At 50.5% G+C, this 15,555-nt stretch overlaps 1 protein-coding gene across 4 annotated transcripts in view; it reads left to right on the forward strand.

Moving 5' to 3' along the window:
* The window catches only part of CDC27 (cell division cycle 27), an 84,989-nt gene that overhangs the window by 29,278 nt on the left and 40,156 nt on the right, over positions 1–15,555 (forward strand). For all 4 annotated transcript variants that reach the window (XM_073582372.1, XM_073582373.1, XM_073582374.1 and 1 more), the window contains exons 7-9: positions 4,891–5,102; positions 5,196–5,307; positions 5,399–5,514. In XM_073582372.1, the coding sequence (XP_073438473.1) occupies positions 4,891–5,102; positions 5,196–5,307; positions 5,399–5,514 (440 nt within the window). The remainder of the gene's footprint in view (positions 1–4,890; positions 5,103–5,195; positions 5,308–5,398; positions 5,515–15,555) is intronic.

Below are 15,555 nucleotides of genomic sequence, written 5' to 3' on the forward strand. Positions count from 1 at the left end.
AATCATCCACTGCACAAAGCCGAGAGAAGACCAAGTCGAGGGAGTTTCCGTCTTCATGCGTTGGAGAATTAGTAAGCTGCGAAAGGCCAAACGAGGAGGTTAGAGATAAAAGGTGAGTAGCAGATGGTGAGAGGGGAAGAGCAATGGGGATGTTGAAATCTCCCATGATGAGGGTAGGGATGTCACAGGAGAGAAAATGTGGAAGCCAAGTGGCAAAATGATCCAGGAACTGATGGGAGGGGCCGGGAGGACGATACACCACCGCCACTCGCATGGAGAAGGGGGTGTAGAGTCTGACGGCATGGACCTCAAAAGGCAAAGTTTGGCAAAGTTCTGGACGAACTGCTGGAAAAGGCAGGCGATGGCAAGAAACGCTTCCCATATTTAGGTAGACCGCCTTTCAGAAGAGACTCTTACAGAAGGTGGTTTGATCGAAGGAGATCTTCCAGAGAAGGACCCAGATATGATGCCAGGAGAAGAGGTAGGGGGTATATGTTTAACACCCCTCGAGACCGTAACGAGCCCAAATGACTCTCGGACCAGGTGGGAGGAAGTTTGCTGTCCTTCTACCCGGCCTGGTCGCGTATCTCCAATAGTCCTTGGATCCGGAGCATCATAAGAACAGGACTAAGATTTGAGTTCCAGCAGACTCCGGGTGACAAGTTTATCCTAACTCCCATCCGTTCTTCGTCCACAGAGCAGAAGGCACTGGAGGCAGAGATCTACGATCTTCTCCGGAAAGGTGTATTGGTTAGAGTTCCTGAGCTACAAAGAGGTAAGGGGTTTTATTCCCCCCTCTTTCTAGTCAAGAAGCCGGATGGCTCTTATTGCACCATAATCAATCTCAAAGGCCTTAATAAATTTATTAAAATCTATTCTTTCAAAATGGAGTCTGTAAAATCAGCGATTAAACTACTGTTCGGTGGGTGCTTTTATGGTAGTCCTAGACCTTAAAGACGCCTATTATCATATCCCGATACATGCAGATCATCAGCAATTCCTAAGGGTAGCCATCTCTCTGGGGGGAGAGATAAGCCATTTTCAGTATGCAGCACTTCCCTTTGGAGTGGCAGTGGCACCCCAGGTCTTTACAAAATTAATGGCGGAGGTCATGGCCCATCAGCACGAGCAGGACATGCTAGTAATTCCCTATCTAGATGATCTCCTCATTGTGGGGAACTCTGAGTCTCATTGTGCCACCCAATTAGGGAAGGTAATAGCCAGCCTCCAAGATCTGGGTCGGATCATTAACTTTAAAAAATCATGACTACGACCCACGAAAATACAACAGTTCCTAGGCCTTACCATAGACTCTGGTTTACAGGAGTGTCGGTTACCAGAGTCTAAAGTTCTGAAAACCCAGCATCAGATACGTAGGGTAATAGATAATCCATCAGTTACCCTTAGAGGGGCTATGTCACTTTTAGGCTCTCTTACGGCATGCATCACAGCAGTTCTCTGGGCACAATTCCACACAAGAACCCTACAGTGGGACATCTTACACAACACCCCTCGGCTGGAGGGTTGCCTCGAGGCTAGAGTCACCTTATCTAACGTTACTATTCATTCCCTTCACTGGTGGTCCCGAAGTTCGAATCTGCGTAGAGGTGTTCCTTGGATTAACCGTATCTCCCAAATTCTAACCACGGATGCTAGCCCCAGGGGTTGGGGGGCCCATATGGGGAGCAACTGGGTCCAGGGAGTGTGGTCTCCCTCCAAACAAAGTTTCTCCTCTAACCTTAAAGAACTGCTAGCAGTAGAGCGGGCGGTAAATGCTTTCCTTGTGTCCTTACAGGGCGAACACATCAGACTATTTTCAGACAACCAGGTAACTGTAGCCTACATTAACCACCAGGGGGGAACCCGGTCCAGGCCCTTAATGGATGTAGCAAATCGTATTTTCCAGATCGCCGAGCTGCACCTCCTATCCCTCACAGCTCTACACATAAAGGGAAAACAAAATCTAACAGCCGACTTCTTAAGTCGCAACAGGCTCAAACAGAGGGAGACTGGACACTAAAAAAGGCCATCTTCGGACAGATTGTACACAGGTGGGGGCTTCCAGAGATAGACTTGTTCGCCAGCAGAAAGAACAGTCAACTCCATCTGTTCTGCTCTCTGGATCCCAGAGAAGACCCGTACGCGGTGGACGCTTTCCTGGTTCGGTGGAGCTTCGGCCTGCCATATGCCTTCCCCCCTCTGAATCTGATTGCAATGGTGCTAAGGAAAATCCGAGAGGACAGGGCCAGTGTTATCTTGATAGCCCCATTCTGGCCCAGGAGGACATGGTTTCCTTGGCTGAGTAAGATGTCTGTGTCCCAGCCATGGATTCTCCCCAAGCTCCCGGACCTTCTATCCCAGGGTCCAGTATACCACCCACGAGTCTCCAACTTACATCTAGCGGCATGGAGTTTGAGGGGGAGCTGCTAAGGGGGAGAGGGTTTTCCCGGGGGCTAGTCAATACCCTCCTAAAAAGTAGGAAAGTCTCCACAACAAATATCTATACTAGAATCTGGAAAAGGTTTTTGGCAGTGTCAGGAGCAGAAGTCGGTCAGAGAATCAGAATTGATCAGATTCTGGAATTTCTTCAGAGGGGGTTGGAGATGGGTCTAGCCACGAATACACTTAGTTAGGTGGGTCCGCCGACCTCACGTTCGGGAGAAAGGTGCTTGAGGCAGCTATCCCTCCCTAGAGCTCTCCTCATCTCTGTAATTCTCTCGTGGTGCTGTCATGGCGACTGAATAAATGCTCAGCTACTTACCGGTAGCGGTGTTTTTCAGGAGCCCATGACAGCACCTTCACATTCCCTCCCTCTGCTTTCACGTCTTGGATCAGCACCTTTACTTTTGGTTAAAAATTTGTCACGGGAGTTAAGTATATTTAGTTTGTGCATATATGAATTGCTACTAACCAGGGAGGTCCTCTCATGCTCTGTAATCCAACTGAAGCGGGTGAGAGGGCCGCCCTTTTTATGTCTGTAGGTTTCCTGTCCCTGAAGGGTGGATCCCCTCTCTCGTGGTGCTGTCATGGGCTCCTGAAAAACACCGCTACCGGTAAGTAGCTGAGCATTTCTCCTCCATAGTTCGCTCAGGCAAAGCCGAAAATCATTACTGCGCCGGTGGAGGAAAAAAGAAGAAACACCGCCCATCGGACCGGACACAGGGCATTTACATAGCCCGCCAACTTCCGGTGACAGATTCCCTTTAATGGTTGGTGTGCTTGCTCAACCACCACTCCCCTTCATTGTCTGAGCTTCGCAGAGCCTCATTCTTAGGTTTCTCAGCACCATTCTCGGGGTCGCTGTGGATTCCAGGGGATTACTTTCAATTCTGGTATTGTTTGGGAATTTTTTTTTTTTTTTTTTGCTTTTAGCCTTGGAGTGTGAAAAAAAAGAATGTTTCCATTGGCAATATCCATGGCCCCCTACCAGCTTGAGAATACCAGCCCCAGCTGTCTGCTGGTTGTCAAAACTTTTTTTTTTTTTTTAAATAATTAAAAATACGGCGTGGCCACCCCTCTATTCTTGATAACCAGCCTTGTTGAAGCTGACAGCTGAGGTTTGCAGCCCCAGCTGTGAGTTTTGCCTGGCTGGTTATCAAAAATACAGGGGAACCTACGTCGGGTTATTTTTATTTTATTTTTTTTTTATATTACAGCACAGGCATCGACTGATGAATACACCCATCAACCTCTCCTGCTCTCACTGTTATTAGCGGCGGCAGGCGGCGGCTGATGGGAGCAGTAGTCCCATCAGCTGGCACCAGTGACTGGAGATAAACTTTATTCCACCTATCACATCTGCTGGCTCAAGCTGTCTTTTGACAGCATGAGAACCACGGCTGTCTGACCGGCTGTAATGATTTTGCCACAGATCAGGACCGGTGTTTGCCGCACTGTCATGCATATGACAAGAGTGGCAAACACTGGATGTTTGGGCCCCCCATTAAAGTGAATCGGGTCCAGGTACTGTTCTTCTTCCTGAAATTTTTGTAGCTGTTTGGCCGGACCCGAACATCCAGGTGTCGACCCACCTCTGCTCAGCAGTGGTTTTTGTCTTGGAACTCTGCCATGCAGCCCATTTTTGCCCAGTCTTTCTTATGGTGAAGTCATGAACACTGACCTTAACTAAGATAAGTGAAGCCTGCAGTTCTTTGGATGTTGTGGGGTCTTTTATGATCTTAGATGAGTGGTCGCTGCGCTCTTGGTAATTTTGGTCTGCCAGCCACTCCTGGGAAGGTTCACCACTGTTCTTTGTTTTCGCCATTTGTGGATAATTGTTCTCACTATGGTTCGCTGGAGTCCCAAAGCTTTAGAAATAGCTTTATAACCCTTTCCAGGCTAATCGACCTCAATTACTTTGTTTCTCATTTGTTACAGAATTTCTTTGGATTGTGGCATGATGTCTAGCTTTACCAGTTCCTTTGGTTTACTTCACTTTGTCAGGCAGGTCCTATTTTAAGTGATTTTCTTGATTGAGAACAGCAGTGGAAATAATAAAGCCTGGGTGTGGCTAGGGAATTTGAACTCTGCTTCCCAAAAATGTGATAAAGCACAGATATTTTGTTTTAATGGGGGCAGTCAGTTTTTCAGACAGGGCCTTGTAGGTTTGGATTTCTTTTTCCCTTAAGAATAGAAACCTTGATTTAAAAACTGCATGTTGTATTTACTTTGTCTGACAAACATGCAAAAGACTAGGAAATCCAGAAGGGGAAAAACACTTTTCCTCACAACTGTACGTGTAGCGCAACAATACCAGAGAATCTTGACCGCATGCAATGTGTGTGTGTGTGTGTGTGTGTGTATACGCTGTAAGGATTCAGAAGTCTGCAGTCACATAGAGTGGAGTGGACAATCTCTTTAAATAATTGCCATATTTCTGTCTCTTTAAAGGAACTTAATAGATTAAATCTGGAATCCTCCAATATAAAATACTCCTTGAACTCGGACTCCTCAATGTCGTACATAGACCCTGCAGTTATCTCCCCAGACTTATTACCTTTGGGGACAGGTTCCTCTATCTTGGTGAAACAGGCTCAGAACAAACCAAAGAGTGGGCGCAGCCTGTTAGGGGGGCCAACAGCTTTGAGCCCGCTCACACCCAGGTAAAGTGTTTGTCGTTTTTTTTTTTTTACTTGCTTTCACCTATAGTGTATTCCACACTACCTGTTTACTTGATAATTCTATTATCTTGCCAGTTTTGGAATTTTACCACTAGAAACTCCTAGCCCTGGTGATGGGTCATACTTACAAACGTATAATTCCTCCTGCGTCCTTGATGTGCCATCTTCTGGAACTTCTGCTAAAAAGGTCTGTATTGCATCTAAATATAAATGACGACACCTTATTATGTATTTCTTGCCCCTTTTGGGTTAATGCTCATTCCTACCTTTTCTTGCAGACTGTTGCCAGAATCAGCCAAGCAGGAACAAAGTCAGTGTTCTCACAGAGCGGTAACAGCCGGGACATGACCCCTGTGCTTCTTGTACAGACTCAGGGTTCTGGACCCCAGACTAGGTATGATTATCAATAATATCACCAGAGAAAATGTAAGCTTTTTGTTAGCGTTATGCTCTGTTTACCTCCAGTGTTTCACTATGAATTAGTGTTGCTGTAGGGTCTGGAGATTCTCCCCCCCCCCCATTAGTCCAAGCTGCTACTAGCCTATGATGAAAATTACAGTATTGCTGGAAAATCCAATATGCCGCTGCAGGACAGTTGTCATGGCCAGGACCAGCTTCACCTGTGGCAAGTAGAAGATATTTAGGAAATTTTGCAATTTGTGTTTCATATAAAATTAAAAATTTTTTGGGTGACTGAGTAAAACCAAAGGGTGTAGGTGTTGACACTAAGAACAAGATAAAAAATGATCTCCTTCTATTATGGCTATTCTTGCTTCTGGACACTGAGACAATCAGTTTAACCTTGGTGTCAGTGGAGGAGGGCACATATCCTTCACACTGCATGACAAAGGATGAAACCAAGGTTTTACTTTTTGCACACAATTTGAAGCTATATTTGGTGCAAAGGCAACACTGCGTATCAACAAAAAAAAAACATGCCCACAGTGAAGCATGGCAGAGATAGTGTTATTCTTTTTGAGGCTGTCAAGGTGGATGGGAACATGAAGAGTTCAAAATATCAGTTAATTTTGCAAAAAAGAAAAAAAACAACCTTCAGGCCTCTGCTAAAAAGATGAAAATGACAAGAAATTTCACCTTTCTGCAAAACAACCTTAGGCATGCCTCCAAATCAGCTTAAGAATGGTTTTGCCAAAGCTCAGACCTCAATCTAAATGGAAATCTGTGGGTTAACCTAAAGAGGATGCTGTACACAGGATCCCCCCCCCCCTCATAATCTAACAGATTTGCAGCATTACTAGATGTGCCATGTTCCTACCCAAAAACACTAAATGCTGTCATAAACTTTAAAGGGACCCTGTCACCCCCCCAGGGCGTTTTTAAGTAAAAGAGCCACTTTCAGCAGCACTAAGGCTGCACTCTATGAAGGTGGCTCTTCTGTTTCTGGTCCCCAGTAACGCTGAAATATTCACTTTTATAACTAGCTCCCCATACATGTATAGAGTCCCATAGGTATGGTGTGTTCCCCTCTATCAGCTGCCTCCCAGCCATCCATCATCTCCCTGTAGCGTCTGTGCGCCGCCTCCTCTAGTGTTGCTGTTGGTGTTACATGCCTGCGGACGCCTGCGCTGTCAGCAGTTCTTGGGCATGCGCAGTGCGCGCTGCCTGGGAACTGACAGGCTATCGTGCCTGCGTGTTGCGGAGGCCCCAGTCCTGCAGTGTGAATACATCATAACACACTGCGGGGCGGGATCTGGGGCCTCAGCAGCACGCACTGAACCCATCCCCCCCCCCTGAACTGGCGCCTCTCGCTCACTGCGAGACTTTACCGCCTCCAACTCCTGGTGGCCATCTTGGTCCTGCTCCACCCGGCCGACTTACAGAGGGGCGACGGCTTTGCATATGATGCAGCGTCAGGCAACACCGGTGGTGTTTTTAAAGGGGCACAATGAATTTGCGGGACAGGACCTGGGTAAGAGCCTTGACCCGGGACATCCCGCAGGCGGCAGCTGCGTTGACCCTGGCGACTCATAGCGCTAATCCAATGTGGACTCCAGGAACATCAGGACCCGGGTAAGGAGGCGCTGCTCCCTTCCCCTGCAGTATCCCCCTGTAGTATTCCCCGGTCTTAAAGGTGCCATGACACCATGTCCCAGTCTAATAAGACTATTAGTCTTCTTTACTTTGCAAAGCCGTGAACCCAAATGTGCTCAGGAGCCCTCCGCCGCCACCGATCCCAGTGTACCTAGTTCCCCTGAGTGGGCTTCGTCACTGTAGCAAACCATGGCTTCTCTGGCCAAAAAGATTGAATTTCTCCGTGATTCCTCGGTGCATCGGAGTGTTAGCAGGACTGATATATATGGATCCTCTCCTACACGGGAGTCATCGGCTAGCAGGGGCAGCCAGTATTCTAGAAACGTACAGGCGTCTAGAAAACGGATCCTTAGTAGTTTCCCCGAGCAATCACGTGACTTGGTGTCCGTGAGCTATGCTTTCTCGCTCTCCGTCATGATATTTGCCATCCACCCAGAGGTCCGGGTTATAGTTAGTCAGCACAGGGAATGATCGAATAAATGCCTTACAGGTCAGAAGCCTCTTGAGGCGAGGCACGCCTTTTTTTCAGCTGATCTGCAGAAAGATTGGGCTGAATTTCCTGCTGTGGATCCGCTAATATCTCGCCTGGCAGTGACCTCGGGTTCAGCACTCTATCCATCATTTGCTGCGGTGTGGGTAGCTAAAACAATGGTCTCCTGCACCCCTCTTTGGATGCGGCTAGCTGCGTTGCATTATCAGCAGCAAATGCCATCAAAGGGCTTTATGGCTTAGAGAGTGGAAAACTGACTCGTCGTCCAAAAACTCTTATCTCTTCCTTTCCAGAATGGCCGTTCATTTGGAGAAAACCTGAATTTGCTCGTCTTGGATACTGTAGGGAAGGAGCAAATTTCTATACCAGCGTCCGTTTTATCTGCAAAATCCGTTTTGGTCCTTGCGCACCGATTCGTTCACCGAATTCGTTCTACACCCTTTCGCACTGGGTAGAATGATGGAAGCGGTTCTCTTCGCTCCGCTGCATCTCCGTCCCCTGCAGCTGGCTCTTCTGGCGGCTTGGGACAGGAACCAGTTCTCTCTCGACCACCGGTGTCCTTGCCCCTGCAGGTCAGGCAGCCTCTCAGGTGGGGACTGAGGTCTTCTCATCCAGGGGCAATCCTTTCTCCCAATTCTATGTCTAGTGGTGACTACCGACGTCAGTCTCCTTGTATAGGGAGCAGTCCTTAGTCACCACGCTGCTCAGGGGCGCTGGTCATCTCAAGTGTCGAGCCCCCTGATGATCCGGCTAGCTCTGCAGCAGTTGCATTATCTCCGATCCAATTTCAATCGGACAAAGCCACGGCTGTGGCATATATCAATCATCAAAGGTGTACCCGCATCAGGGTGGCCATGCGCGAGGTAGCCCATATTCTCCGTTGGGCTGAGAGGAACCACTCAGTATTATCAGCAGTGCATATCCCAGGTGTGAAAAATTGGGCGGCAGTTGTTTTTTTTTTCCTAAGGCTGGTATCACACTACCGTGTGTGATCTGAGAAACTCGCACGAGTATCTCGCATCAACACCCGGCACTGCCGCCGGCTCTCAGGACCGGAGCTGTGGCTGCATGTATTTCTGTGCAGCCGCAGCTCCGGTCCTGAGTACCTGCAGTAGCACCAGGTGTTGATGCAAGATACTCGTGTGAGTTTCTCGCATCACACACGGTAGTGTGATCCCGGCCTAACCGTCAAAGTCTTGCCTTGTGACAGTGGGAACTTCATCTGGAGTTCTTTCGACAGATCTGTACTCATTTAAGGACTCTGGACGTGGTTCTGATGACTTCAAGATTGAAGGCCAAGATATTCCACTTCAGAGCTCGGTCGCGGGATCCCAAGACCATCGAGGTGGATGCACCGTGGCATCAGTTTCGTCTTCCGTGTGTGTTTTTCCCGCTTTCTTTCCTTCCGATGGTCATCAGGAAGATCAAGGCGGAAGGGACTACAGTAATCCTAGTCGCCCCGGTTTGGCCACGTTGGGCGTGGTATGCAGAGTTGGTGCAGATCGTCGCTGATGTCCCACTGCGACTGCCGGATTGTTCAGTTCTGCTCACGTCAGATTTGTCATGAGCTCTCAGGGGCCCTGTGTTTAACGTCTCAAGCTGGATTCTCTCATCAGGGGTTTCCCACCATGATTAGTGTTTGTAAGCCTGCATCAGCTAGCATCTATCCCCGCACGTGATAACCTTTTTTGCTTGGTATAGGGACTGCGGACTTTCTCGTGTCTTCTCTGTTCCTTCCATTTTGGCTTTTTTTTTTCTCCTTACTGGTCTTGAATCAGGCTTGGCGCCCAGCTCTCTCAAAGGCCAGATCTCGGCCTTGATCCATTTTATTCCAGCGCAGGATTGCTTCCAATCTGCGAGTGAGGGCTTTCCTTCAGGGGGTCTCCCACGTGTTACTCCCCCCCCTATAGAGTGCCATCAGAGGCCTGGGGACCTTACTTTGGTCCTGGGTGCTCTTCAGCAGACCCCTTTCGAACCGTTTCAGGACGTCTCGTTGCCAGTTCCATCTCGGAAAGTCGCTTTTTCTTGTCGCGGTGGGCAAGTCTCGGAGCTGGCCACTCTGTCCTGTCGAGTTCCTTTCCTGATTTTCCACCAGGACAAGGTGGTCATCGAACCGTCTCCGTACTTTTTTGTTCAAGGTGGTCTCATCTTCCCGCCTTAACGAGGACATTTCTCTTTTTTTTTTTTTTTTCCAGCACATCGGGATTGATTAGCTCCTCACACCCTGGATATAGTGAAGGCTCTCAGAAAGTTTGTCTCGAAGACTGCACCCCTCTGTAGGTCAGACGCCCTATTCATGCTTCCTGAGGGTCTCGGGCACGGTTAAGCTGCTTCAGGGCCTCAATATCCATTGGATTCACTTGGCTATTCAGAAGTCCCAACCCCATTTATAAGGCAAGAAATCCCACTTATTAAACCTGACAGGGCACACCTGTAAAGTGAAAACCATTTCCAATGACTACCTCTTGAAGCTCATCAAGAGAATGCCAAGAGTGTGCAAAGCAGTAATCAAAGCAAAAGGTGGCTACTTTGAAGAACCTAAAATATAAGACATATTTTCAGTTGTTTCACACTATTTTGTTGATTATATAATTACACATGTGTTCATTCATAGTTTTGATGCCTTCAGAGTGAATCTACAATTTCTCGTTCGCCTTATTGGGGGACACAGAGACCATGGGTGTATGCTTTGCTGCCACTAGGAGGCTGACACTATGCACAAAAAAATGTTAGCTCCTCCTCCGCAGTATACACCCCACCGACCGGCACCAATTTCCTCAGTTTAGCTTAGTGTCAGTAGGAGGTGGACACGGGTCTTTCATTAGACCCATATCTACCTCGTCGTGCGTCGTTCCTTTACAGGTTCTACGGAGGGATACAGAGTGAAAAGTCACATCTGTACTCCCACATGGAGTCTGCGAGTACAGCGTGTACTGCCACCCCGTATCCTTGCAGTTCTCCTCGGCAGGACCAGCCAGACGGACGCCGACACCAAGACGTGCCAGCGACTCCAGGGGTCCTTGTCGCCAGTCTCCCTCCCACTCGCCTACCAGAGCCTGTCGGTTGGATGAGACGCAGGACTTCATCAGACCCAGGTAACGGATCGGGGATGGGTGAGTATAGATCTTCCCCCCCCCCCCTTTCTAGGGACAGGGAGCACAGGGCCTTTTTCCTTTACTCCCCTTGAGAGCGGCTTGCGGCTGCGGCGTCCCCTTCTTCCGACCTCCGCGCCGACCCCCTGCTGACAGGCAGCCGCCGCAACTAATTTAGGCCCCGTCTTCAGTTCGGGCCTACCGCTGCGTCGCGGCCACGCCCCCCGCCCCTTTCTTCTAAGCGGGCTTCTCTCCCGCTCTTCCCAGGCCCTCCCACCGCCTGTCTTTCACCTGCCCAGCCTGCTATTGGCTAGAGGGCGGTGAATTTTAACCCTGCGATGTGCTCCGCCCTCCCTCCTCTCCTGGACGCGCGCTCTTTCTCAGGCAGGCGCCATTTTACCAGCCTGTTAGCCGGACACCAGCTCGTCACCGATCATCTTCTGCCAGCTGGTTTTTTTTTCGTTCAGGAGGTCTATCAGCCGGATTTCGCTCTGACCTGCATCCACTGACAGGTCGCAGAGCATCGCTTCTGGGGACACCGGACCGTGAGTAGCTCTGCACTGCAGACTGTCCCTTCTCCGCCCTCTGTCCCCCAACCTTCCGGCATTACCTCAGCTTTTCACTATGTCTACCTCTAAGTCTGATCGTACCCGCTCTACTGCCCCCCCCTGCACTTCAGTCAAGTTCTTTGCATGTTCTTCGTGCAATCGCAAACTTCCCTCAGGCCATTCCACGCCCCTCTGCCTGGATTGTAGCAACCCAATTCAGCCTGACGCCGTCCAGGAGCCATCTACGGCTCCAGGTGAGAGTGAACCCCCCCATGTCTGGCTGGGCCTCCTCGCTATCTCAATCAGTGGCAGACCTCACCAAGGTGTCTCAGTCCCTGGTGGCCGTTCTTGATAAGTTGCCCCTGGACTCTTCAGCAGGGCCAAGCAGGTCCCAAATTGTTCCATCTGAGTCAGCCAGCGTTAGTCGCAAAAGACCCAGGCAAGATGCCCAGCCGGATTCCTCTCCTAGTCCCATCTCACCGCATAGCCCTTCTCAGCAGCCTCCCTCTCGGGCCTCCTCTCCCGAGTCAGGTGAAGCGCTTTCGGACAGGTCATCTGAGGGGATTTTAGAGCTGGATTCAGACCAGGATGCAAACATGAAGGTCACAGTGCAGAACCTCATTGCAGCGATCCATCATACTTTCGATATTGCTGACTCCCCTGCGAAATCCTCAGATCAGGAGGTTTCGTTCAGACGGGCAGAAGCTCCCTCCAGGGTTTTTCCATCTTCTTTCCGCTTCCTTGGATGCCGCATCCTGTGCAGTTCAGGCGTCAAGCAACGTAGTTGCAATTCGACGTACAGTTTGGCTAAAGGCCTGGCAAGCGGACTTGTCTTCTAAAAAGTCCCTCACTAACCTGCCTTTTCAGGGGATGCGCCTCTTTGGGTCCCAATTGGACCAGATTATTAAGGACGCCACCGGAGGCACGAGTTCACTCCTCCCTCAGTCCAATCCTCGCAGACATCCACTAAGGCGTCAGTTTCGACCCTTTCGGACTTTCCGCCGTTTCAATACGGCGGACAACTCCTCCAGCCAACAGAGACCGCAGGCTCGCCAAGAGAGAAAGAGAGTTTCCTTCAGACCCACTCCTTCCTGGCGATCCCACTCTTCCCAGGGCAGACCGTCCAGATCTGGATCTGGACGGTCTACTTCAGCATGACTATCGTCGGACACGCGAGGGGCCTTTCCAATTGGGAGGCCGACTTCCTTCCTTCAGGGACGTTTGGCTGACCTCCGTAGAGGACGCTTGGGTCAGGGAGGTCGTATCCTCAGGATACAAGATACAGTTCGTCTCTCTCCCACGGGATCGTTTCTTCGAATCCCGGCCTCCAAAGGATCCAGCCTTGATCCCGGGGTTCTCTACGGCTATCGCCTCTCTCCTCAGACAGCACCACTACCAGCTCGTCGCACTGCCCTTCGGTCTTGCCACCGCTCCCAGACTCTTCACGAAGATCGTGGCTGCGTTGATGGCTTTGTTGAGAGTCAGAGGTCTCGTTCTTTTCCCGTACCTAGACGATATTCTGATCAGGGCTCCCTCATTTCAACAGGCTCACCAAAGTTTGTCAATCATCCTGGACACTCTTTCCGATTTCGGGTGGATCGTCAACAGGAAAAAGTCCTGTCTGGTTCCTACCCAACGCCTGGTCTTTCTAGGCCTTCTGTTCGACACTCGTCGGTCAAGGGTCTTTCTCCCACAAGAGAAGATTCTCTCTCTCTCTCTCTCTCTCTCTCTCTCTCTCTCTCTCTCTCTCTCTCTCTCTCTCTCTCTCTCTCTCTCTCTCTCTCTCTCTCTCTCTCTCTCTCTCTCTCTCTCTCCAGCAGGAAGTACGATCGCTGCAGATCTCACGATTCCCGTCCCTCCGTACAGCCAGGAGGGTCCTGGGAAAGATGGTGGCGGCGATAGAGGCAGTTCCCTTTGCCCAATTTCACGCCAGACCTCTCCAGCAGGCCATTCTGTCGAAGTGGAACAGGTCGCCTCGGTCCCTGGATCGCCCTGTTCCTCCTTCTTACCGGATCAAGCGGTCCCTCAACTGGTGGTTGTCGTCACCTCTCATTCTATCGGGTCGATTCTTCCTTCCCATTCGCTGGCAGATAGTAACCACAGATGCCAGTCTCCTCGGTTGGGGTGCAGTGTTCCGCAACCACACTGTTCAGGGTCGATGGTCGGATCGGGAATCAGTACCGATCAACATTCTGGAGGTTCGAGCAATCCATCTTGCTCTCGTTCACTGGGAAAGGCTCCTCAAGGAACTGCCGGTACGGATTCAGGCAGACATCGCCACAGCGGTGGCATATGTCTACCGCCAAGGGGGAACACGGAGTGCCTCAGCCCTGGCGGAGTGGTCCAAGATTCTTCGTTGGGCGGAGATTTCCGTTCCGACAATTTCCGCGGTGCACATTCCCGGCGTAGACAAATGGGCCGATGATTTTCTCAGCCGCAAGGGTCTCGCGGCGGGAGAGTGGTTCCTCCATCCGGAGGTGTTTCATCTGCTCTGCCTTCGGTGGGGAACCCCGGATGTAGACCTCATGGCATCTCACCTCAACAGGAAAGTCCCACAATTCGTGTCCAGGTCTCGGGACCCTCTGGCAGTGGGCGCCGACGCCCTGGCCGTTCTTTGGTCCCAGTTCGGCCTTCCCTACCTGTTCCCTCCTCTGCCTCTTCTTCCCAACCTGTTGAAAAAGATCAAGGCAGAAGGAATTCCAGTCATTCTCATCGCCCCGAATTGGCCCAGAAGGTCTTGGTTCGCGGACATTGTCAACCTTCTCGCGGACGCCCCCTGGAAGCTTCCAGATAGAACAGATCTGCTGTCTCAGGGACCGATTTGCCACCCCAATTCTCGGCCACTCAATTTAACGGCGTGGCTGTTGAGACCGAGATTCTGAAACGGGCAGGATTTTCCGACCAGGTAGTTCAGACCATGATCCGAGCCAGAAAGCTATCTTCCAAGATCTACTACCGTACTTGGAAGGCCTATTTCACTTGGTGTGAGACCAATGACATCGCGCCCATGTCCTTTTTGCTCCCTTCAGTCCTAGCGTTTCTTCAGGCAGGATTGGATGCGGGCCTTGCCCTCAGTTCCCTGAAGGGTCAAGTATCGGCGCTGTCCATTCTATTTCAGAAAACATTGGCTTCCCGTCCTCAGGTTAAGACCTTTCTTCAGGGCGTGGCTCACACTGTTCCGCCGTACCGGGCGCCCGTGGATCCATGGGATCTTAATCTGGTTCTTGAGGTTCTGCAAGGTCCTCCCTTTGAACCCCTCAGGGATATTTCCCTTTCTCTCCTTTCTTGGAAGGTAGCCTTTCTGGTGGCCATCACCTCCGTCCGGCGCGTGTCGGAATTGGCAGCTCTTTCGTGCCGCTCCCCTTTTCTGGTGCTCCACCAGGATAAGGTAGTTCTGCGGCCTCCGCCCTCTTTCTTGCCGAAGGTGGTGTCCTCGTTTCACCTCAACGAGGATATCGTGCTACCATCCTTTTGTCCGTATCCAACTCATCCCCGAGAGCGGTGCTTGAACAAGCTGGACCTGGTTAGGGCGATAAGAGTCTATCTGTCTAGGACGACTTCCTTGCGAAAGACAGTCTCCTTTCATTATCCCTGATGGGGCGCGGAAAGGTCACTCGGCGTCAAAGGCCACTATTGCTCGCTGGATCAGATCGGCAATTTTGGAAGCCTACCGAGTTAAGCGTCGCGGAGCCCCTCCGCGGATCAGGGCCCACTCTACTCGGGCAGTGGGTGCCTCCTGGGCGGTGCGCCAAAGAGCTTCCGCGCTGCAGATTTGCAAAGCTGCAACATGGTCATCGGTTCACACGTTTGTGAAATTCTACAGAGTCCACACCTACGCTTCGGCGGACGCCAGCCTAGGTAGACGGATTCTGCAGGCCGCGGTGGTGAGTCCGCTGGCCTGATGGAAGTATGTTTCCCACCCCAGGGACTGCTTTGGGACGTCCCATGGTCTCTGTGTCCCCCAATAAGGCGAACGAGAAAACAGGATTTTTTGGGTTGCTTACCGTAAAATCTGTTTCTTGGAGCCTTCATTGGGGGACACAGCACCCTCCCATGTTTTACAACTCCTGTTCTTATGTTTGTCTGTTGGTTACAGTTGAGTTGTCTGTTCTGTTTTCATTCTGTTTGTTACTTCTCCTACTGCTTTCTCACTAACTGAGGAAATTGGTGCCGGTCGGTGGGGTGTATACTGCGGAGGAGGAGCTAACATTTTTTTGTGCATAGTGTCAGCCTCCTAGTGGCAGCAAAGCATA

Source organism: Dendrobates tinctorius, unplaced genomic scaffold, assembly GCF_039654945.1.
Source record: "Dendrobates tinctorius isolate UK_male_01 unplaced genomic scaffold, ASM3965494v1 ptg000071l, whole genome shotgun sequence".
In the NCBI taxonomy this organism is placed as follows: Eukaryota; Metazoa; Chordata; class Amphibia; order Anura; family Dendrobatidae; genus Dendrobates; species Dendrobates tinctorius.